We start from the raw sequence: 25,636 nt of genomic DNA, 5'->3' as shown, positions 1-25,636 counted from the left end.
CGCAACTGGTTCCAACTGGAGCCAAAGTCCGCAGGTAAATACCAACTCCAGATAGTCATATACCGAAAAGGAGAACAGGGAGTTTAACTGGTAATAAAAACACTTTTTATTAAATATAAATATAATACAAGATTAATTCATGAAATAGTCATACAGAATATAGAACAATGACAAGATAAGATACAACGGATTGCAGCTGCAAGTACCACATAAGGTACTCTCTTGCAACTGCAAGTATTGAGATACAACGCAGATCGTCAAAGGTCCTAAATCGGTGTAGTAAATGTTGTACAAGCAAGTTAAAAAATGTATATAACAATCACAGATAGGACCAAAGTACCATTTGTAGGGAGTAGGGCAGTTGTCAAGAGGCCTCTTGAGAAAGCTGACAACTGTGTGGCGAAATGCGCGTTGAGGTGTGTTCTACCATTACTTCTAGAAATTCATGGAGAAATACATAAAGAACCTGGGTGTTAGTAGTTGGGTATGTTTCCAGACTGGGTAGGGACACACCTCTTTGACAAGGGGAATGGCAAAATCAAGCTGATAGACATATTAGTTGTGGTGATAGATACTTTTTACGAAGTGATAAAGATTTTTCTCTTCAATTTAAAAATGGAATGGATTAATTCAGTGTTGTGGTCTGGATTTTATTTACCATAAAGCAGTCGTGCACTCAACATATAATAGGGGAGGCACCACATTGCTTATACAGAGTCTGCTATAGAAGCTCAGGGACAGCATGGAGCATGTGTGTATTTCTATTCTTACACAATCACACACACGATCTGTATACAAGGCGTTCATTAATGTAATGTTGATACACGCTCTTTTGTCATACATTCCTACCTTATATTTTTAACTTGATGTGAACAGAGCCATAAAGTACTTTCAGACTGCTCACTGTTGACCACCGACCGACAACATGGCAGATGGTCGTTTAAGGCTACATTCCATGATGAGCTTTTGGTGAGTTCTGATGTTGCAGATTTTCTGCACCCATTAAGTAAAATAGGTTACTTTCATTTTTTCAAAAATATGCAGTGTAAAAAAACTCTCCAAAAACTCATGGTATGTACGTAGCCTATTAGCCTCTTTACATGGGCTGGCCTGGCTTCAGATGCACACTAAACGATGTGTAATAGGTCGTTCAGTGCACACGGATTGCCATTATTCGTGGCAGTGGATAGAACAATGTACTGCCAAAAATATTACCTTTTGTGTAAACCAAAGGATCGTTTCACCAAACAAACAAGCTAAATGCTTGTTCGTCGGGTGATTGGCAGCCAACTTAGATTACATGATTATTGTGACATGAGCACTCCTAGGAATACTTGTTAATGATGATCATGCTGTGTAAATGGAACTGTAGGATTTGGCTACACAGCAACTAAAAATCTGGCATATAGGGGAAAATGTATAGTTGAAACCAGAAGGTTACATACACTATATAAAAAGACACATATGCATGTTTTTCTCAATATCTGACATGAAATCAGAATAAACCTTTTCCGTTTTAGATCAATTAGGATTACCATAATTTTTAATATTTGCCAAATGCCAGAATAATGAGAGAGAGAGAATGTTTTAAGGCATTTTTATTACTTACTGCAAAGTCAAAAGTTTTCATACACTAAGATTACTATGCCTTTAAACAATTCTGGATTGCCCATATGATGATGTCATGTGTTTGGAAGCTTCTGATAGGTGTGAGGCAGTGACCGGGATCGTATACGAGGGACTTTATATATCCCCCAGAATGTGTACAGAGACCTATTAAATCCATTGGAGTGCATTGCAGTCACAAACTCACCTGCGGCTGCAATGCAGGAGTGAAGGTGAGCAATGACCTGGTCAGACTACCTGGCTAAGGCAGATTAAGTAAAACCCAGCAGGGCCTTCATTTCTTGGAGGAGGTCACAGGAGGCAGTGGGGCGGCCTCCTCTTTCCAACCTGGGTTTTCCAGTGGCTCTTGCCACAGGTCCTTTAAAATCCCTGCACTAAGGATTAGTGTTGTTCTATGTTGGAACCTGCTAGGAGCACAGCAGGGAAGCTCAGCAGGATTGAGGGTGGCTGAACCCACTCCTGGGAAGCCTCTGCAGCTGTCAGGCTCTGAGCGGCCCGGCACGGCCATTGCCCATGGCAACCGTTGTTTAAAGACTTGTGTTAACCCGGCTGCGAACCGGAGGATTGTCCTGTTTACCCGTGAGTTGCTGAATAAAGCTGTTTATGTTGGACTTGCTTGGGTCACTGCCTCAGGTACTGCACGGTGTGAACACCGCCGCCTTACATAGGTTTCTTGGCAACAGCTGAGTTAATTAGAGACACACCTGTAAATGTATTTTAAAGCACACCTGAAACACACTGCTTCTTTGTGTAGCATCATGGGAAAGTCTAAAGAAATCAGCCAAGATATCAGGAAGAGAATTGTGGACTTGCACAAGTCTGGCTCATCCTTAGGTACAATTTCAAGATACCTGTAACATCCGTGTAGCATCCCTGGCGGTGTGCTTGCATAGTGCACCACCTCCCACTATGCAAGACCGCAATCTTACCGATCAGTCCAGCCTACAAACCTTGCTCCAGTTCATGCTGTGTGCATGTCTCTTGTCTGATTGCTTAGGGCGGCGGCCCGGTTACTTCCTGATTCTTATAGCTGCTGTGGGCACGCTCCTAATGCGTCCCAAGCCTATTGCTGTGAGTCACTGGATATTTAAACGCCCTCCACCCAGAAGGGGGTGCCTGAGCAACACCTTCACTCAGTTTGTCTTTGCAACTGAATTGCCAGGTCCTGTCCTGTATCTTGTCTGTTTCCGCCACTCTGGGGGCTGCATACCCAGACCTGTTATCTCTGACTTCTAGTCTGTTTCTGCCACCCTGGGGGCTGTATACCCAGGCTTGTTCTTGTATCTCGTTGCAGTATCAGTTCCTGTCTGAACTGTCTCGTAGCCTGTTACCTGTTTGTCTCTATGTCTGTACCTTCCCTTTTCTTGCAGTGTCTGAACCTGCACCTAACTCCAACTCGTTGTCTCTGTACTTCTGTTTGTGAGTTTTGTGTCCACTCGCTACTTCATAGTAAGTACCTTGTGTGTATGTGGTTCTGCTTGTCCCTTTTCCCTTCCTCCGTATCTACCTCCTGTGTTCTAGCCATCTTCCTGTATTTTCCAGTCTGTTCCATGTGAACAGAGTCCTGTCCTCTCTGCCTGCACCTTCAGCCCTGTTCGGCTCTGCTTGCTCACCGCGCCAGCGGTTTCCCTCTGCTGTGCCTTGACCACCACTCCGGCGGTTCCGCTCTGCTCTGCCTTGTCCACCGCACCTGCTGTTTCGCTCTGCCTTGTCCACCGCACCTGCGGTTTCGCTCTGCTCTGCCTTGTCCACCGCACCTGCGGTTTCGCTCTGCTCTGCCTTGTCCACCGCACCTGCGGTTTCGCTCTGCTCTGCCTTGTCCACCGCACCTGCGGTTTCGCTCTGCTCTGCCTTGTCCACCGCACCTGCGGTTTCGCTCTGCTCTGCCTTGTCCACCGCACCTGCGGTTTCGCTCTGCACTGCCTTGTCCACCGCACCTGCGGTTTCGCTCTGCCTTGTCCACCGCACCAGCGGTTCCTCTCTGCTCTGCCTTGCCCGGCGGTTTCTCTCTGCTCTGCCTTGTCCACCGCACCGGCGGTTCCTCTATGCTCTGCCTTGTCCTCCGCTCCAGCGGTTTAGCTTTACTCTGCTTGTCTACCGCATCTGCGGCTCTGTTCCTGTCTCCCAGTCTGTACTGGACCCTATCCAGCTTGCGCTCCAACCTGCTAGTACCTCCCTGTCTGCACTCCAGCCGTGCTTACCAGTATCTCCCTGTCTGCACTCCAGCCGTGCTTGCCAGTACCCACCTGTCTGCATACCAGCCGTATTTGCCAGTGCCCACCTGTCTGCACACCAGCCGTGTTTGCCAGTGCCCACCTGTCTGCATACCAGCAGTGCTTGCCAGTACCCACCTGTCTGCATACCAGCCGTGCCTGCCAATACCCACCTGCCTGTATGCTAGTCTAACCTGCCTGTTCCTGCATTCCCCGGTGTGGGTCAACAGCTGTGGCCAGGGTCTGACCTGGAGTAGCACCTGGTCCCTCTGCTCGGTTCCTCCTTGGTTCACTTAGTCGACTGAGCCGCCGTGCGACCTAGGTCGGATCGGGTTGATACGTAGTTACGCCCCTCCAGGCACTCCTCGGTTCATGGTACAGTGGGATCACTAATCATGCTCACACCAGTCATTCCGGGCGCAAGCGTAACAGTTTGCTCAGGCCATGGTTCCCATTGAGCCCCACGGCCTTTCGCTCTCAGAGACATTTTGAATCCTTGTCTGGCGAATACGTGCACCAAGAAAATTTTTTTTCTCAAGCTATGGCCCAGGCGATTTACGCACCAGCCCAAATGGATCTATCAGCACTCGTTCCTGCGGATCCACCACGGTATTATGGGGATCCAAAACGAAGCCGTGCATTTGTGGAGCAATGCATTCTGCATTTCAAGTTCTATGCAAACTATTTTCTTACTGATCGGGTTAAAGTAGCATTCATAATGTCCTACCTAGCGGGTGATGCCTTGAAATGGATCATCCCCCTATGGGAAGCATGGGATCCTATCATCTTTGACCTGCAGGCCTTCCTGGTGGCCTTTCTAGTGGTCTTCGATGACCCTAATCCTGAAGCCTCTGCTAAAGCTTCCCTTCCCAATATCCCGGAGCAGCCCCGATGGGTAATGTGTGTAGGTAGCCTACCAGTTCTCCAGCCCGAAGAGACTGCTGCCCACCAAGAATCCACACAGGTTGACTATGCTCCACAGAATACTTCTCTTCCCAACCTCAAGAGGCAGTCCAGACGTGCAAGGCATAGAGGTAAACCGTCACGCCAGGTTCTGTCCTCCCAAAGACCTCCTGTTCCCCAGCCTGTAAAGGCAGCTTTCCGCACAGAATCCATGAAGGATGACTATGTTTTTTCAGGCAAAGCAGAAGCCAGAACTCAGTCACAAAGTCAGATTGCGGTCCCGCTGCGGTGGTTTGGGACCCCCTGACGGTCTTTGTCCAGCGAAGGTTGGAGAATCCCAAGAAATTAGGCCTGTAGGAGAGGTTGCCCTTGGCGTTAGTGTTCCCTCTCCACAGATGACCATGACTGTCTCCTTGGCAAGTGAATGCCTCGGATTAACCTGAAGTTTTGGGCTTAAAGCCTTGAAAAGTCGGTGTCTGATTCCCGTCCGACAACTCCAGAAGCCGGTTTGGGCATTGTCAGCAGAAGGACGAGCCCTACTCAGAAACAGTCAAAATATGTCTGTACAAATTAAGCTCCAGATTGGAGCATTACAGAAGTTCACATTGCAGGTGCTGACTGACTTACCCACAGGTCGTCCAGAGCCGAGAGATCTAGTGCCCGCTCAGGTCTGGAGATCCTGCATGGTGTATCCTGGGGAACTGCTAAGGTACAAGGGGTGTCCAGTCCCCATATCTTCAGGACAGTCAGCAGTTTCTTCTTCTTCTTCACCAGATCTGCTAGTCGCTGACTCGCTGTGCGCTGAAGTCTCCGAAGGAAGAGAAGCGGAGGCGATGTCCCCACACCGTCTCGACGATTGTACCAATGATCTGGCTTCAGGTACCATCCCGCCTTACAGACATGTCTTCTCTGAAACCAGACTGAAGATGGTCCTAAAGCAAGGACCCTCCGTCTCTAATAAATCTGGTCTTACGTCCATCAAGGCGGTGTTTACCCCCGAGTCTCTGCACCCCTCCAACCAGGCGGAGGACCTCCTGTTGTCTCCTGAATTCCCCGTGTGCTACCTGATAAACGGAGAGAGACTTTCCTACACCCGGTACCTGGTACGCCGCCCACTTCATTCAGTAAGCTTGGCAAAGTGTACGTCAAGGCGGTGGTTACCCCCTAATCTCTGCACCCCTCCAACCAGTCAGAGGACCTTCAGTTGTCTCATGAATCCACCAGGGTGCTACCTGATAACAAATGGAGAGAGACTTTTCTGTGTGCTGTTCCTGGTACTTCACCCACTTTATCTGTTGCTGAGGATGGCTTGATAGGAGGAAGCATCCTAGTCACCAAGATGATGAGATCAGTTTTGTTTCCTCTAATGGACAGAAGAGGTAATCCTCTTGAAGAGAAGGATTGGCCTCCAAATTCTCTGCAGAAGACCCTTGCAGGCTTTCAAGAAGACGGGGCGTAAAGGGGGGGGTACTGTAACAACCCTGGCGGTGTGCTTGCAAAGTGCACCACCTCCCACTATGTACGACCACAATCTTACCCATCAGTCCAGCCAACAAACCTTGCTCCAGTTCATGCTGTGTGCATGTCTCTTGTCTGATTGCTTAGGGCGGCGGCCCGGTTACTTCCTGATTCTTATAGCTGCTGTTGGTGCGCTCCTAATGTGTCCCCAGCCTATTGCTGCCAGTTCTGGATATTTAAACCCCCTCCACCCAGAAGGAGGTGCCTGAGCAACACCTTCACTCAGTTTGTCTTTGCAACTGAATTGCCAGGTCCTGTCCTGTATCTTGTCTGTTTCCGCCACTCTGGGGGCTGCATACCCAGACCTGTTATCTCTGACTTCTAGTCTGTTTCCGCCACTCTGGGGGCTGCATACCCAGACCTGTTACCTGTGACTTCTAGTCTGTTTCTGCCACCCTGGGGGCTGCATACCCAGGCCTGTTATCTCTGACTTCTAGTCTGTTTCCGCCACTCTGGGGGCTGTATACCCAGGCCTGTTGCCTGTGACTTCTAGTCTGTTTCTGCCACCCTGGGGGCTGTATACCCAGGCTCGTTCTTGTATTTCGTTGCAGTTTTAGTTCCTGTCTGAACTGTCTCCTAGCCTGTTACCTGTTTGTCTCTATGTCCGTACCTTCCCTTTTCTTGCAGTGTCTGAACCTGCACCTAACTCCAACTCGTTGTCTCTGTACTTCTGTTTGTGAGTTTTGTGTCCACTCGCTACTTCATAGTAAGTACCTTGTGTGTATGTGGTTCTGCTGGTCCCTTTTCCCTTCCTCCGTATCTACCTCCTGTGTTCTAGCCATCTTCCTGTATTTTCCAGTCTGTTCCATGTGAACAGAGTCCTGTCCTCTCTGCCTGCACCTTCAGCCCTGTTTGGCTCTGCTTGCTCACCGCGCCAGCGGTTTCCCTCTGCTCTGCCTTGCCCACCGCTCCGGCGATTCCGCTCTGCTCTGCCTTGTCCACCGCACCGGCGATTCCGCTCTGCTCTGCCTTGTCCACCGCACCTGCAGTTTCGCTCTGCTCTGCCTTGTCCACCACACCTGCGGTTCCGCTCTGCTCTGCCTTGTCCACCACACCTGCGGTTCCACTCTGCTCTGCCTTGTCCACCGCACCTGCGGTTTCGCTCTGCTCTGCCTTGTCCACCGCACCTGCGGTTCCGCTCTGCTCTGCCTTGTCCACCGCACCTGCGGTTTCGCTCTGCTCTGCCTTGTCCACCGCACCTGCGGTTTCGCTCTGCTCTGCCTTGTCCACCGCACCTGCGGTTTCGCTCTGCTCTGCCTTGTCCACCGCACCTGCGGTTTTGCTCTGCCTTGTCCACCGCACCTGCGGTTTCGCTCTGCTCTGCCTTGTCCACCGCACCTGCGGTTTCGCTCTGCTCTGCCTTGTCCACCGCACCTGCGGTTTCTCTCTGCTCTGCCTTGTCCACCACACCTGCTGTTTCGCTCTGCTCTGCCTTGTCCACCGCACCTGCGGTTTCGCTCTGCTCTGCCTTGTCCACCGCACCTGCGGTTTCGCTCTGCTCTGCCTTGTCCACCGCACCTGCGGTTTCGCTCTGCACTGCCTTGTCCACCGCACCTGCGGTTCCTCTCTGCTCTGCCTTGACCACCGCTCCGGCGGTTCCTCTCTGCTCTGCCTTGACCACCGCTCCGGCGGTTCCTCTCTGCTCTGCCTTGACCACCGCTCCGGCGGTTCCTCTCTGCTCTGCCTTGTCCACCGCTCCGGCGGTTCCTCTCTGCTCTGCCTTGTCCTCCGCTCCGGCGGTTCCTCTCTGCTCTGCCTTGTCCACCGCTCCGGCGGTTCCTCTCAGCTCTGCCTTGTCCTCCGCTCCGGCGGTTTCTCTTTACTCTGCTTGTCTACCGCATCTGCGGCTCTGTTCCTATCTCCCAGTCTGTACTGGACCCTATCCAGCCTGCGTTCCAACCTGCCCTGCTAGTACCTCCCTGTCTGCACTCCAGCCATGCTTGCCAGTATCTCCCTGGCTGTCTGCACTCCAGCCATGCTTGCCAGTATCTCCCTGTCTGCACTCCAGCCGTGCCCCACTATCTTTGTACCCCATATACCACACCATACCATCAAGATACGAGATGTGCAGCATCTGAACCAACGGATACTGGAAGCCTGTGCTAGCATTTCTTCAGTGGTGTTGCTATCAGTGTGTCAAGAATGGGAGAAGAGGGTTGCATTGACAATCCAACACAATGGGCAGCACTTTGAACACATTTTATAAGTGGTCATAAACTTGTAAAAAACTCATGAAAGAATAAAGTTACGTTAAAACCAAGCACACCATTGTTTTTCTTATGAAATTCTCAATAAGTTTGATGTGTCACATGACCCTCTTCCCATTGAAAAAAATAAAATTGGATCCAAAATGGCCGACTTCAAAATGGCCACCATGGTCACCACCCATCTGGAAAAGTTTTCCCCCTCCCATATACTAATGTGCCACAAACAGGAAGTTGATATCACCAACCATTCCCATTTAATTTAGGTGTATCAATATAAATGGCCCACCCTGTATTTCTGAGAAGTTTAAGAGAACCTGGCGGTGTAGTACTGATTACATTGATACCATTGGTAAGGAAATCTGCTTTGTTGTTCTTCTATAATCACCATTTGAAGTTTTCTGCTAGTTAGAGTTCAGTATACAGGGACCCGACTGTACACTCGTTCTTTTTCTCCCTGCCTGTGATTCCCGGCCCCTCCGCTTTCCTGCGATCTTTGAATGACAGGTCGTTGCTTTTACAATGACCTGCTTCCTCTGTTTGAAATATCACACCAGCGCCATCATTTCCGTGGGCAGTGCATGAGCTGAATCAGTTCCCAGCAGGTCTTCAATGTACAGTTGTGCTCAAAAGTTTACATACCCCAGCAGAATTTTTCCTTTCTTGGCCTTGTTTCAGAGACTATGAATAATAACAAAAAAACTTTTTCTCCACTAATGGTTATTGGTTGGGTGAAGACATTTATTGTCAAACTACTGTGTTTTCTCTTTTTAAATCTTAATGACAACCAAAAAAACATCCAAATGACCCTGATCAAAAGTTCACATACCCTGGTGATTTTGGCCTGATAATATGCACAGAATTTGACACAAATGGGTTTGAATGGCTACTAAAGGTAACATCCTCACATGTGACCTGTTTGCTTTTAGTCAGTGTGTGTGAATAAAAGCTGAGTGAGTTTCTGGGATCCAGACAGACTCTTGCATCTTTGAGAGATTTCAAATAGAGGAGGCTGGTCACTGAAAAAGCAGTAACTTGCCATTCAAAGACTGGAAGCAGGCTGAGGTGCCAAAGAATCACAGACAGGGAGGAGAAGAGCAAGTGCATAGAAAATTAATGGTGTATGAAGGAATGGCACAAAAAGGAATAGTTTTTATTTAATGCTTTTTATTTTTATTCCCTCGTATTTAAAAAAAAATTATGTATAGCAACGTTTCAGGTAATGTACCCTTCGTCAGGCTTAAACGGTAAAAAGATATCCGGCACTTCCGTGAGTGGACTAAAATCTTCAAAATTTATTTCAGGAACATAAATATAGATAGGACAGTCCAGTCAGCAAAACCAACACGTTTAGACCACAAATTCTTAATCATGATTGAAATTATGAGCAAAAGTTAGAAGAAAATACTATGAGCACAAAAAAAGAGAAAATATATAAACATATGATGAAAAGTTAAGTTAAATTATATCTCGGACTTCAGGCTGCAGGAGAGTGAGTGCCAGTAATAAATCTCCTGGATATCCTAGCTCAGATGTCAGGTATTTAAGATCTTCTCCTCTGTCAGGGGTTTTAACCTTCCTGTTCCTTTGGATCCAGAGAATCAGAAGATTTTTTGCAGGCCCTTCCTCTGATAGCAGGTATTAACGATAATCTCCACTGTAAGGGGATTTAACCCTCTCTATTCTTTTGGGTCCAGAGTCTTAATGTACCTAAACTAGTGGTTCTCAACCTTCCTAATGCTGCCAGTTCCTCATGTTGTGGTGACTCCCAACCATAAAATTATTTTCGTTGCCACTTCATAACTGTAATTTTGCTACTGTTATGAATGTAAACATCTTATATGCAGGATGTATTTTCATTGTTACAAATTGAACATTAATAATACAGGGATCATCAGTGACATTATACACAGGAGCTCTGTATATAGTGTCAGTGTACAGGTAATACAGGGATGATCAGTGACATTATACACAGGAGCTCTGCATATAGTGTCAGTGTACATGTAATACAGGGATCACTAGTGACATTACACTGTGTTCCAAATTATTATGCAAATAATATTTTCTCAGATTGCCTATATGAATTGCAGTCATTGTAATTTTCCAGTCAAATAACTATTAGAGTACAAGTGAAAGGTTTTTGTACAAACTGCCTATGATAACAGTATATTTTAAAAAAAATAAAAAACTCAAACTGCATTCAAAATGCATGTTCCAAATTATTATGCACAGCAGAGTTTTCAACCTTTTCATTTTAATAAAGAACAAAAAAATGGTCATTTTTGAAATTATAAGCATTAGCAGGTTATTACGAACAGTTTTCAACTCAAAACTTTATTCTAGGTGATGTTACATTTGCACATAGGACCCCTTGTTCGAAAGGAGCTTCTGAACTCTCTCGTCCAATTTGTCAGGTTTTGGATGGTTTCTGCTTTAATTGTTTTGCATGAGGACAGAATACCCTCCCAGAGCTGTTGCTTAGATGTGAACTGCCTCCCGCCATCATAGACACTCCTTTTGATGATGCTCCAGAGGTTCTCAATGGGGTTGAGGTCAGGGGAGCATGGGTGCCACACCATAAGTTTGTCCCCTTTTATGCCCATAGCAGCCAGAGATGCAGATGTGTTATGTGCTGCATGAATGTGCAAATGTAACATCACCTAGAATAAAGTTTTGAGTTGAAAACTGTTTGATTTCAGTTTGTAATAACCTGCTAATGCTTATAATTTCAAAAATGACCATTTTTTTGTTCTTTATTAAAATGAAAAGGTTGAAAACTCTGCTGTGCATAATAATTTGGAACATGCATTTTGAGTGCAGTTTGAGTTTTTTATTTTTTTTTAAATATACTGTTATCATAGGCAGTTTGTACAAAAACCTTTCAATTGTACTCTAATAGTTATTTGACTGGAAAATTACAATGACTGCAATTCATTTAGGTAATTTGGGAAAATCTGAGAAAATATTATTTGCATAATAATTTGGAACACAGTGTATACACAGGACCTCTGTATATAGTGTCAGTGTACAGGTAATGGTGACTCACCAGTGACCTTATACACAGGAGCTTTGTACATAGTATATACTGTTTAATGGCAGTGTACAGGTAACACACTGACTCACCAGTGACATCTCTAGTTGAAGTCCTCAATCTTCACTTTTCTCCTTCATCAAGCGCAGACCGCTATCACTTCTTCCAGCCAGGACTCATCTCTGCATAAAGTAACACACCGTTATATAGAGCACATTCCCCAACTTCTACACTACGCAGCTGAATACAGACATCCACACACCATTAATATATAATTAGTTATTATGCAACCCACCAATGCAAATATAAATTGTAATCCACCACTGCACCCCTACTAACTGTAAATAGCCACTTTCCCCACCTAATAAATATATAAATTAATTAGAACCTGTACTCGTTCCCCCAATTCATTACCAGTCACACTCCGTCACCCTCAACGCCCCCACATTCTCCCGATTCATTATATTTACATGCCCCCCTCCGCCCCAATTCATTTTGTCATGTCCTCTCTCTCTCCCACTTCATCATCATTTACTCTCCCCCACCCCCAATTCATCATTTACTCTCCCCTTCCACCCTCAATTCATCATTTGCTCCCCCTCCACCCTCAATTCATCATTTGCTCTCCCCAACCCCACCTTCAATTCATCATTTGCTCTCCCCCATCCCCCACCTTCAATTCTTCATTAATTGAGCTCCCCCAATCCCAATTCATTTGCTCCCCCCCCCCACTCCCAATTCATCATTTGCTCTTCCCACCCCACTCCCAAATCATTAGCTCTCCCCACCCCCTACTCCCAGTACATCATGTGCTCTCCCCACCCCCAGTTCATCATATGCTTTCCCCACCCCCACTCTCAGTTCATCATGTGCTCTCCCTACACCCCACTCCCAGTTCATCGTGTGCTCTCCCAACACCCCACTCCCTGTTCATCATGTGCTTTCCCCACACCCCACTCTCAGTTCATCATGTGCTCTCCCCACTCCCAGTTCATCATATGCTCTCCCCACCCCCCACTATCAGTTCTTCATGTGCCCCAAGACCATTTAATTAATTGTATTAAAAAAAAAAAAGATTTTCATACTTGCCTCTCATACGATCCCTGCAGCTCCACTTCTGGACTGACATCCTGGCGCTCGATGCCGGCAAGTACGCGATGACGTCATCGCTTACGCACCGATTCCAGCACGTCATAGAAGAGGCGGAGGGACTGCTTTGGAGCTGCATGGCCGTGAGAGCTCCAAGGCTGAAGCTCCCTGCGCCAAGATGTAAGCTGCCTATGGATGATCTCCGGCACACGATACTCCGGGGCAGCAGCACAAGAGGGGAGGCCCCAGATCGGGCCCCCGCTCTTTACCCCTGTTCACCGGGTCCCATAAAGCAGTAAGGGCAGTAATGCCCTGATGGTGACCCTGCCTAAGACCATCAGAAAACACATATTTCCGATGGTCTTAGGCGACCCCTGTGAAAGGGTCGTCGACCCCTAAAGGGGTCGTGACCCACAGGTTGAGAACCGCTGACCTAAAAATTTATTTTATAGGAAAAAATCAATAGTGAAAAGTTAGATTATGTCTTTGATTTAAACCTGCTGGAGAACGAGTGCCCATTATGAATATCTAGAATGCTTCCTGTTCCAGTAAAAAACGTTTACGATCTCCTCATCTGTTGGGGATTCTAACCCTCGTAATGCCTTTAAATCTAAAATTTGATGTGTCACCATCATGTTGCTGGAAGAAATGTTTGGATACAGCTGATGGATTTGCTGGCATTTGGATTATGGAATGATGTCTTCTGATTCTCACTTTTAGGGGAAATAGATCAAATAGATCACGTTAGTTGTATTGCAGTTAATAACACACAACATAAAATTAAAACTATGATTATCAGTGGAAATAAATTCCTTACTGGTATCGGCAAATGTGCATGTTGTGCATATGTTGTGCCTACATTTAAAAAATACTATTGAAGATAAAAAGAAAAAACTAGGTGAAAGAATTTGTCCTCCTGTATGGGCTTTTTTTGGGATTACTTTGATACTATTTATTTTTATTATATTGTCAAAAATTTTATCTTGTCATAATATTTGAATGTTTTTTAAAACAATATTCTTAATGCGATTAAATTCCAGACTGAAGGTAGGGGAAAAGTGAATAAAATGATCACTATTTTCTGAAAAACTATGACATTTTGATTTTTATATGTCTTTTCTGTCCTGATTTATTTACTATATTAATATCTCTATCTATCATCCAAAGAGGATAACCTCTCTGCTTTAACCTGTCACAAACCATTTTTTGTTCATTCTCCCATTTTGCCCATTTTGAATTGTCCAAGCAATTTCTCCTAGCCTCTGTCACTTCACCAATGGAGAGTGCCTTTTTGGAATACATAGAGTGACATGATTCTTCATACAATAAGGAATTGCTTGCTACGGGTTTACGAAAAGTACAAGTGGATAGAATACCAGTATCGATATCGGCTCTTAGGTTTAGGTCAAATGACTTCTTGTTTGAAAATTTCAGAGGTAGAGGTCAACTTAAATGGCTTGTTGTTAATGTACCGTATAATGTGTATCTAGTGTCAGACATCCAGATAATAATCCAGTCATCGATAAAGCGGCCATACCAGACTATGTCATTTGCGAAGAAAATGTACATATCCTCCCACCAAGCCATATAAATTATAGCCAGAGATGGAGAGAATTTAGAGCACATACTAGCTCATGTGGTCTGAAGATGATAATATTCACCGTCAAATCAGAAAAAATTGAGAACTGTAAAATTACCATATTTCTTTAAAAACCACTGTAAGGCTCTCAATGCACAATCAGGTAGTATGGATGTACAAGTGTAATACACTTTTATAATCTGGTGAAAATTAAATATCGGACAATAATTGCAAGACATTTTTGGTATCCTTGATAAGACCAGGATTTAAACTTACCGAAGGTTGCAATAAGCTCTCAGCCCATCCACTGAGATTTTCATTAAGCGAACCAATCCCGGCAACAATGGGGCACATAGGTGGATGGAAGACGAGCTTGTGCACCTTTAGGAACAGCGTGAAAAATAGGGGTTACAGGGCAATCAGGTACCATGAACTCACCCTGATTTTTTGTCCCATGTCTATACCTTTTTGCACCAGTCCCATTAAAGTCTCTTGAAAAATTTGAACAAGATTACTAGGCAGTTTTCTGTAGGTGGTTTCCTGAGATAACCTTTCCATGCTGAGTTTTTATATAGATTAATATCAAGAATCACCCGGGATCCACCTTTATCCACCTGCCGTATAATAATTATTTTATTTTTCAATTCAAATAATGCAGCTCATATCATAAAACAGAATGGTTAAATCACGTTCTGTTTAGTGATGAGCGAGCACTAAAATGCTCGGGTGCTCGATGCTCGGGTCGAGCACATTGGAATACTCGGGTGCTCGACCCGAGCAACTAGCCCAATGTAAGTCTATGGGACACTCAAACATTTTTCAGGTGGCACCCCCCGGCGGTCTGCAGAGGGCCTAAAAATTGCTCAAATCGATGGGAACAGTGCTCAAATGACATGGGGACAGCATGGGGAAGACCCCTGGAAGCATTTCTGACTCCCAGGTTACTTCTGTCAACAACGTTGTCAGAGTATTACGCCACTTTTATGGACTCACAATAAAACATATCAAAACGAAACCAAAATGGATTTTCTTGGGAAATATGTTAAGGAACATCCTTTCCAGGCTAATGACTTGTATATAAAGCAAAATAAATAACCAAAAACAAAAATGCTACTCCACACCTTGGGCTATGTTCACACATAGCGTTTTTGATGCTTTTTTCATTGTTGCATTGCTTTCAACTGTGACAAATACATTCACCAGGAAATATCATTTTAACATTTTACAACCTTATCTGGCCATATGGTGTGTGAGATATCATCAGACACATCGTGTTTCATTTATGAAGGAGGGACTCTGAAAGTCACAAAGCCTATTTTTGTAGGGCCATCAGGCGGCCTTTACTATTCTTAAAGAACCAGCAGTCAGCCCTCACTATTCTTAGGGAGCCATCAGCCGGCTAAGTTTTATTGTTCCCATTACTAAAGAGTGGGTCTCCTATACTGTTATTGCATATGCAGTGAGTGCCAGGGCTTCCCAAAATTTGAAACGCACCCCAATACCACTTTGAAAATTTGGATGCACCTCTTTGAAGAGACTTAGAGGAAGGCCTCCTGAAAACAATGTTCCCATTATTAGGAAGTGGGTCTCCCATAGTGTTGGCCTATGCAGTGAATGCAAGGGTTGCCAAAAATTTAGAGGCACTTCAGTGCCCCTTGGAAGAGACATGGAGGTCAGAGGGCCTCCTCAAAACAATGTTCCCATTATTAGGAAGTGGGTCTACCATAGTGTTGGCCTATGCAGTGAATGCAAGGGTTGCCAAAAATTTGGAGGCACTACAAGGCCCCTTGGAAGAGACATGGAGGTCAGAGGGCCTCATAAAAAAATGTTCCCATTAGAAAGGAGTGGGCCTCCTATACTTGTAATGCTCATGCACTAAGTGTGTGGGCTGACAAACATTTACCCCTGGGGGGTATACACGAACATACTGTATAAAAAAATTTTTTTACGGGCATCATAAACACCCTTTAAAAAAATTATGTCGGTGTTGCATCATGGACAACGGTGACCCTGGTGATATGGTGGTGGAGGATGAGGAGAAGGAGGAGGACAAGAGCAAATAGCCAAAATCAGAAAGCCTATACCCATGTCTGGGTGTGAAAAGGTGCATGAGAATACACCTCCCAAGAAAAGACACTGGATTTGAGTTTATGTTACGCTGCTATCATTCGGTGGTGTTGAGAAGTCTGGCTCAATCCAGCCCTTGTTCATTTTTATAAGAGTCAGCCTGTCAGCATTTTCAGTTGACAGGCGGATGCGCTTATCAGTTATAATTCCACCAGCGGCACTAAAAACCCGCTCTGATAAAACGCTGGTGGCAGGGCAGGCCAGGACCTCGAAGGCATAGAGAGCCAGTTCATTCCACGTATCCAGCTTGGATACCCAATAATTATAAGGCACAGAGGAATCACGGAGGACATTGGTACGGTCGGCAAGGTACTCCCTCAGCATCTTCCCAAAGTTTGCACTCCTTGTGAGAGTACCCCACGCCTCAGGGCCTGTGCGATGGGAGGGGCTGAGAAAACGCTCCCAGAACTTTGACTGTGTTCCCCTGTATCTGCTGGATTGAAGTTGTGTCGCTCTCGCTTGTACTCCTTGGTTGTCCAACGAAGTGTGCCCTCTGCTGCCAGAGTTTTCAGATGGGAAATTTTTTAATAGTTCCGCAACAAGGGCCTTCTGGTACAGCCCCATTTTTGTAGACCTGTCCGCCTCAGGAATAAGAGATATAAAGTTTTCCTTGTAGCGTGGGTCTAGAAGTGTCACCAACCAGTAATGACTGTCACCCAAAATTTTGAGAACGCGAGGGTCATGGGAAAGGCAGCGTAACATAAACTCAGCCATGCGTGCCAGACTACTAACAGGCAAGACTTCCGAGTCCTCACCAAGTGGATGACTGACCATGCTCTCCTCCTCCTCTCTGTCCTCTGGCCATCCCTGCTGAACAGACGGTATGACAGCTGTGCAGGTAGTACCTTCTATAGCGCATGAAACTAGCACGTCCTTCCTCCTCCTCCTCTTCCTCATTGTCACCCAATCCACGTTGCGATGAGATGAGGCTGGGCTGTGTGTAATCACCCTGTATGATTCCTTGCTCCGACTGCAATGCATCCTCTTTGATTGTGAGCAGAGAGCGTTTCAGAAGACAGAGAAGCGGGATGGTGACGCTAATTATGACGTCATCGCCGTTCACCATCTTGGTGGAGTCCTCAAAGTTTCAAAGTTTTGGAGGATGGTACATATGTCTGACATCCATGTCCACTCCTAAGGTCTTATGTGTGGAGTCTGAACTGAATACCGACGGCCTTGTTGATGCTGGTACTCAACAACTGCCCTCTTCTGCTCACAAATCCTTCCCAACATCTGCAGTGTAGAGTTCCAACGCGTAGGGACATCACACACCAGTCTGTGAGCCGGAAGCTGCAAACGCTGCTGAAACACGGCAAGGGCGGCGGAAGCTGTAGATGACTTTCTAATGGGCACACGTACTTTAACAAGCAGATCAGGCAGCTCCGGGTAGGATTTGAGAAACCGCTGAACCACGAGGTTAAGCACATGTTCCAGGCATGGTACGTGTGTGAGCTCGCCTCGCCTCACAGCCGCCACCAGGTTCCGGCCATTGTTCACGACCATGCCTGGCTGTAGGTTCAGCAGTGTGAGCCACAGATCTGCCTGCTCTTTCAGAGCTGTCCACAACTCTTCAGCATTGTGCGGTTTGTCACCTAAGCATATTAGCTTCAGCACAGCCTGTTGCCGCTTGGCCGAGGCAGTGCTGCAGTGCTTCCAGCTTGTGACTGATGTGGTCATTTCGGAGATGGAGGCTGAAGAGGAGGAGGAGGATGAGGTGCAGGAGCTGTAGACCGTGGGGGCAACCCTGATTGACCTAGGGCCCGCAATCCTTGGCATCGGGAGGACGTGTTCCGTCCCAAGGTCCAACTGGGTCCCGGCTTCCACTATGTTAACCCAGTGTGCCGTCAGCGAGATGTACCGTCCCTGCCCACAAGCACTTGTCCACGTGTCCGTGGTTAGGTGGACTTTCCCGGTAACTGCGTTGTTGAGGGCACGGCTAATGTTTTGGGACACGTGCTTGTGTAATGCGGCGATGGCACACCGGGAGAAATAGTGGCTGCTGGGGACCGAGTACCGAGGGATGGCCACCACCATCAGGTTGCGGAATGCTTCCGTCTCCACGAGCCTAAAAGGCAACATTTCGAGTGCAAGCAGTCATGAAATGTGAGAATTTAGTAGTGTGGCCTGTGGGGCGTTGGCTGCATATTTGCGTTTGTGTTACAAAGACTGGGGTATGGACAACTGAACGCTGCGCTGGGACAAGGACATGGACGTGTTTCCTGATGCTGCTACTTGAGAGTGTGCAGAGCAGGATGCATATTCGCATGCACCATGGACAGGGGATTGGCTTGCATGCACAACAGTGGAAGAAGCAATGGTGCCACCCGCAGACACTGTTCCTGCACCCTGGGGTTCGGCCCACAAAGTCGGGTGCTTTGCTGACATGTGCCTGATCATGCTGGTGGTGGTCAGGCTGGTAGTTTTGTCACCCCTGCTGATGCTGGCATGGCAGGTGGTACAAATGGCCTTTTTGGGGTTATCAGCAGAGTCTTTAAAAAACTTCCGGACTCTGGAAGACCTACCGGTTGTACTGGCAACGTCCCTCGTGTTGGTGTTACGGGGAACGGTTGCCCGCCTTCTATCTGCGGCCACCACACTGCTTCTTCCTGCCTGTTGGGGTACTTTGCCTCCCTCCCCCTGTGTGCTGCTGGCCTCACTCTGCGTGTCCTGTCACGTTGGGTCAGTTACTAGATCATCCACCACCTCCTCTTCCTCTTCCGCACCACGGTCCTCCTCATCACTTCGTGACAATTGTGTCTCGTCATCATCCACCTCTTGTGACAAATTGCCAGCGTCGTCTTCCTGTGGCCGTGGCTGTTCAAATATTTGGCCATCGCTACATGGGATCTCCTCTTCCATCACTTCAAGCGGAGCAGGCGAGGGGCACAAATATGGAAATGGACCAGTGAACAGCTCTTCAGAGTGTCCAAGTGTGGGATCAGTTGTCTCCGGGCACTCGGCATGGTGGGAGGAAGGAAGATCAGGGTGAGAAATATGTGGTCCAGACTCGCGGCTACTGAGACTTGACCGTATGGAAGACCGGGTGGTGGTGGTGGCTAAGTGACTGGAAGCATTATCCGCTATCCAACCAACAACCTTTTGACACTGCTCTGGGTTCAATAGTGGTATGCTGCGGTCCCCTAGGAATTGGGACAGGAAGGTCGGGCTAGAAGATGTGGGTGTATGTTGTGGCACTATTTCAGCTTGCCCACGTCCTTGTCCTCGGCCTCTGCATGCACCATCACCATCACGTCCAGCTCACCGTCCCTTGCTACGTGCCTTGCCCATTTTAAATGGAGGACAGTATCTTCCATGCTCACTACAAATGACTGAGTTTGGAGCGAACTTATATGTGATCCGTGTGACGGAGAAAACAGAGTTTTTTAAATACCTGGCCTGTAGGTAAGTAGTTTGAACAGCAAACTGGTGTGAATTGACTCTCTGACACAGTGAAAGAAATTTTTAATAGAGGCCAAAAATGGCAGTATTTTCTGAAAACGTATATGTGATCCGTGTGACGGAGAAAACACAGTTTTAAATAGCTGAATTTCTAGCGCTGTAATATGGAAAGGACCTGGCTGTATTCTGCAGTGCCAACAAGCAAATGGCGCAGAAAAACGGTGTTCTCTGGATTGCTTTTTAAGCAAATAATGAGCATTAAGATCCCCAAAAAAGTATTCCTGGCCCCTGAGACCTGGGCCTTTGTATAGAAATATCTTACAGCAGCAGAAGGCGAAATTGGAATGGAGCATCTTGTGATATATGCACTGCAGTCTGCTATATACACTGCCTGCCTATATACCCTGCCTGCCTGATATCCTGCAGATGGTTTAGTTAGTCCTCAAAAGGACTGTTTGTTGAGATGGATATGTGTAATGTACGGTTTTTCTCCCTACACTACCTAATACACAAACAAATCTCTCCCTGACGCAGCAGCACCTCTCCCTACTCTGCCTGATTCCGGAGTGACTGTGACGAGCACAGCGGCGCCAGGTCTGATATAGACCTGATGACGCTGTGCGGCCAGCCAATCACTGTAATGCCACAACCACCATAGCTGCAGCATTACAATGAGTGGCAGGCAATCCCTGCATGTTGATTGGCTCTCTAAAGAGCGCCAAACATGCAGGGAGGGGACCCAAGCATCCGCCCGAGCATCTCGCAAGTACTCGGCGAGCTCCGAGCATCTCGAGTACTGAGATGCTCGGGCGAGTACCGAGTACTTGCGAGTATTCTTGCTCATCACTAATTCTGTTAGATCCTGAAAATTAGCCAAAGCCTCCACCCTGAACTGTAGCCTCTCCCTGGTACGTAGATTAACCTTTTAAATATTGTAAATTTGAAAGACATATTTAATCATTATAAAACAGGAATGAACCATTATTATTAGATACTTGTTTAATATTGCCAGCATCAATGTTATCATCAGAATTGAAAAAATGCTTTTTGATCGTCAAAGCTCTACCTACAAAACCTACTGACGCCAAGAATGGTATTAAATAAATCAAAATGTCTGTTAGGTGAAAAAGAAAATCATTTGGACAAAACCTCTTCTTGATGATTAGAAATAATACAGGCGGATAGGTTGACAACTTGAATTAGGTTTATTTACATTATTGCAATCTTACAATTTCCTAGTTTTTCATAATAGAGTGCCCTATTGTTTTGTTGCTTTTCTAGTTTCACTTAAATTTGTGATTGCCAAACCAGAAATTAATGAAAAAACATTTCTTCCTATCAGATAATTCCTGTGGGAACTGGAAGAAACACATTCTTGTAATTCCAAATAATAAAGCAGAAGATAAAGAAACCAAAGAACACTTTTCAGGAGAAAATCTCAAAAACCTTAATGTACATCCAGGAAAGCAGAGTAAAGAAAAATCATACAGTTTCCCTCACAAGGAAATGTATCCCAGTCATTCACAGATACTTACCCTGAGTACCAGTCAGAAAGCGGGTAAAATGTTTCAATGTTATGATTGTGGAAAACAGTTTTCAAAAAACTCAAATCTTTTTATACACAGAAGAATTCACACAGGCGAGAAGCCATACTCTTGTTCAGAATGTGGGAAATGCTTTACTCGAAAAGCAGGTCTTGATCAACATGAAAGAAGTCATACAGGCGAGAAGTCCTTTATGTGTTCAGAATGTGGAAAATGTTTTGCTCGGAAATCATTTCTTTCTAGACATAAAATAATTCACACTGGGGAAAAACCATTTTCTTGTTCCAAATGTGGGAAATGTTTTACACAGAAGCCTTCTCTTGTTGAACATCAGAGGATTCATACAGGGGAGAAGCCACATTCATGTTCTGAATGTGGAAAATGTTTTACCCAGAAATCATCACTTGTTAAACATAAGAGATTTCACTCAGGGGAGAGGCCATATCCATGTTCAGAATGTGGAAAACGTTTTATTACTAAAGCTAAACTTGGGGATCATCATAGAAGTCACACAGGAGAAAAACCGTTTTCATGTTCTGAATGTGGGAAGTATTTTATTACTAAAGCCAAACTACGGGATCATCATAGAAGTCACACTGGGGTGAAACCATTTCCATGTTCAGAATGTGAGAAATGTTTCATACAAAAATCAGATCTTGTAGAACATCAAAGAATTCACACGGGGGAGAAGCCATTTTCTTGTTCTGAATGTGGGAAATGTTTTATTAGCAAAGTTAAACTCAGGATTCATCAAAGAATTCACACAGGGGAGAAGCCATTTTCATGTTCAGAATGTGCGAAATGTTTTACCCAGAAATCAAATCTTGTTAAACATCATAGAACTCACACTGGGGAGAAGCCATATTCATGTTCAGAATGTGGAAAATGCTTTACACGAAAGTCAGTTCTTGATCATCATCAGTTAATTCACACAGGAGAGAGGCCATTTTCTTGTTCAGTATGTGGGAAAAGTTTCAGGAACAAATCAAGACTTTTAAGTCATCATGGTGTCCACTCATATTAAACATTGATTTGTTGAAATTATAATTGTTGTGTGTGGACAACTGTAGATGGGCTTCATGAAAGAAAAGAGCCTTGTTGTGTTTCAAAGCAATGAAGCAGAAATGTCACTATAAATTCTAAGTAGAGATGGAGCCCATACCACTGTGGAATAGTGCTTAACATACTGTGGAGCTTGAAAATTTGCAAACCCGTCAGAATTGTCCATATTTCTGTATAAATTTGACATAAAATTACGTCCGATTGTCACACAAGTTATAAAAGTAGATAGAGAGAACCAAATCAAAATGAGTAAAAAATATTAGACTTTGTCATTTTTTATTGAAGAAAATTATCCAGTATCACATGTTTGAGTGGCAAAATTATATGAACATTTGCTTTCATTATCAACTGGGTACCTCTTGTGCAGCAAAATCTGCATCTAAATGTTTTAATTAGTCCTCCACATCTGCTTGGAGGAATTGTAGCCAATTTCTTCTTACAAAACAGTTTCATCTCTGTTTTATTGATGGGTTTACTCCCATGAACTGCTTACTTCAGGTACCTGCACAACATTTCTATAGGATTAAGGTTAGCAGTTTTGTAAAGTCGTGACCAAAAGTTTGACAACAGGTTCTCAATGAGAGTGAGATCTGGAGGAATTGCTGGCCATGGACCCAAAATGTCAATGTTTTGTTCACTGTACCAATTGGTTTTCTCTTTTGTCTTGTGACATGTTGCTCCATCTTGCTGAAAAAAAGCATTCTTCATCACAAAATTGCTCCTGGATCATTGGAAGAAGTTGCTCTTGGATGATGTTTAGATACCATTCTTTATTCACAGCAATGTTCTAAGGGAAAATTGGGAGTGAGCCCATCACTTTGGATGAAAGCAACTCCACACATGCATGGTCTTAGGATGCTTTACTGTTGGCATGACACAAGACTTATGGTAGCACTCACCATCATTTCTCCAGACAATGATTCTTCCAGAAATCCCAAACAACCTGAAGGGGGGCTTCATCAGAGAAAGTTTTTGTTAAATCTAAGTTGATCTTATCAGATAGTTTTCACTGGGTTTGTGTACTTCTTTTCCCTGTGTGATCTTGCCCAATCACAAGCAGGCAGCAACACATAGCAGAAAAAGAACATGCCCCCAACATAGATTTGAACAGGCTACTGCTGTGTGAAATGTAAAGACAGCCTGCTCTGATCGCTCGCAGAGCGATTACACGTTGCTGTGAGCACAAAAGATAGACAAGTATGATTATGACACTTATGAGCTCTCAGCCTTGGACATTCAGTGTGGAGGGAGAGGCAGTACAGCAGAGATGACAGTGATATAAAAAGAAGAGAGCTGATAGAAGGGTTTGTAATGTGACACAGCTAAACTCAGCTGTGCCACCCCTCCCTCCATGCTGACTCATGCCGGAGGTTAGACTAGGTGATCAGGGCTGTCTGTCATACAGCTCATAGACTGAAACCTGCTTTAAGCTGTTGGGTGTGTTCTTCTTTTCTGAGTGTTGCTGCTGGCTTATGATTGGTCAGCGTCATACAGGAGGAGAAGTACATGCCCTCTGTGAAAACTCTCTGATTACACCCATTTGGATTTAACGAAAATAAACTCATGAAGTGTCAAATTATTTGACTGCTTATATCTCTGCAACGGAGAGGCAAAATTAAAAAAAGAAAAATATTTTATTCCAGTCTGCAACCATTATTACACCCTGTGTCCAGTTCAACATGAAAAGTGTAATTAAAGATCCTTTTTAAAATGCATGTTGTTTTATTGTGTCCCAGTGAAGTGGTTAAAGAAGAAGTTCTCTCAGGTAAAGGGACTGATTTTTTGATTAAGCTAAAGCTATATGGAGAAGTAAAATAAGCGGCTTTTAAAAAAAAAACAAATGAACCCATTACAACAAACACGTCATACAGCTTATATAAATAACTGTGTTCTTATGGGAGTTCTCCAGTGAAAACAATTTATCACCTATTCACGTGTTATGTGACAACTTATTGATTGGTGGGTTTCTCATAACAGAGAACTTTTATCCCCATTATAATGGAGCGGCAGCGCGTATGCCCAATTGCCGCTCCATTTATTTCTCATGTGGATCCCAGAATATTCTGCGCGCAGCACTTGACAGCCCCATAGGTAATGTGTGATCAAACATGCCACTACATTTTTAACCCCTTAGTGACCGGACCTATTTTTTTAAACATGACCAGTGTCACTTTATGTAATAATAACTCTAGAATGCTTCAATATATCCCAGTGATTTTGAGACTGTTTTTTTTGTGACACATGATACTTTATAATAATGGTAAATTTAGGTTGATTTGTTTTGTGTTTATTTATAAAAATATCAGAAGTTTGACAAAAAAGTTTTAAAAATTGCAATTTTAAAACTTTGAATGACTATCCCTTTAATCCCAATAGTCATACCACACAAAAATATTAATAAATAACATTTCCCTCATGTCTGCTTTACATCAGCACCATTTGTAAAGTGTTGTTTTATTTTGTTAGCATTTTAGAAGGTTTAAGATTGTAGCAGTAATTTTTCATTTTTTCAAGGAAATTTACAAAAATTATTTTTATAGGGACCTGTTCAGTTTTGAAGTGACTTTGGGGCTCTTATATGTTGGAAACCACCCAAAAGTGATACCATTTTAAAAACTGCACCCCTCAGCGTATTTAACCCCTTAAGCCCCGAGGGTGGTTTGCACGTTAATGACCAGGCCAATTTTTACAATTCTGACCACTGTCACTTTATGAGGTAATTACTCTGGAACGCTTCAACGGATCCTCCTGATTCTGAGATTGTTTTTTCGTGACATATTGTACTTCATGATTGTGGAAAAATTTCTTCGATATCACTTGCGTTTATTTGTGAAAAAAATGGAAATTTGGCGAAAATTTTGAAAATTTTGCAATTTTCAAAATTTGAATTTTTAAGCCCTGAAATCAGAGAGATATGTCACACAAAAGAGTTAATAAATAACATTTCCCACATGTCTACTTTACATCAGCACAATTTTGGAACCAAAATTTTTTTTTGTTAGGGAACTATAAGGGTTAAAAGTTGACCAGCGATTTCTCATTTTTCCAACAAAATTTACAAAACCATTTTTTTAGGGACCACATCACATTTGAAGTCACTTTGAGAGGTCTTTATGACAGAAAATACCCAAAAGTGACACCATTCTAAAAACTGCACTCCTCAAGGTGCTCAAAACCACATTCAAGAACTTTATTAACCCTTCAGGTGCTTCACAGGAATTTTTTGAATGTGGAAGAAAAAAATGAACATTTAACTTTTTTCACAAAAATGTTACTTTAGACCCAATTTTTTTTATTTTCACAGGGGTAACAAGAAAAAATGGACCCCAAAATTTGTTGTG

General features: G+C 44.6%; 1 protein-coding gene across 1 annotated transcript in view; it reads left to right on the top strand.

Annotated features, from left to right (window-relative positions):
- The window catches only part of LOC141271539 (uncharacterized), a 63,121-nt gene extending 39,115 nt beyond the window's left edge, over nt 1-24,006 (top strand). Inside the window, exon 10 of the mRNA XM_073681593.1 lies at nt 21,032-24,006. Within this exon, the coding sequence (XP_073537694.1) occupies nt 21,032-22,257 (1,226 nt within the window). The 3' untranslated portion in view covers nt 22,258-24,006. The remainder of the gene's footprint in view (nt 1-21,031) is intronic.
- Nucleotides 24,007-25,636: the final 1,630 nt, after the last annotated feature.

This window comes from Phyllobates terribilis, unplaced genomic scaffold (genome assembly GCF_046119375.1).
Source record: "Phyllobates terribilis strain yellow unplaced genomic scaffold, ASM4611937v1 Scaffold_5__5_contigs__length_657084704, whole genome shotgun sequence".
NCBI classification, from domain to species: domain Eukaryota; kingdom Metazoa; phylum Chordata; class Amphibia; order Anura; family Dendrobatidae; genus Phyllobates; species Phyllobates terribilis.
This window is presented reverse-complemented; position numbering and strand designations above follow the sequence as displayed.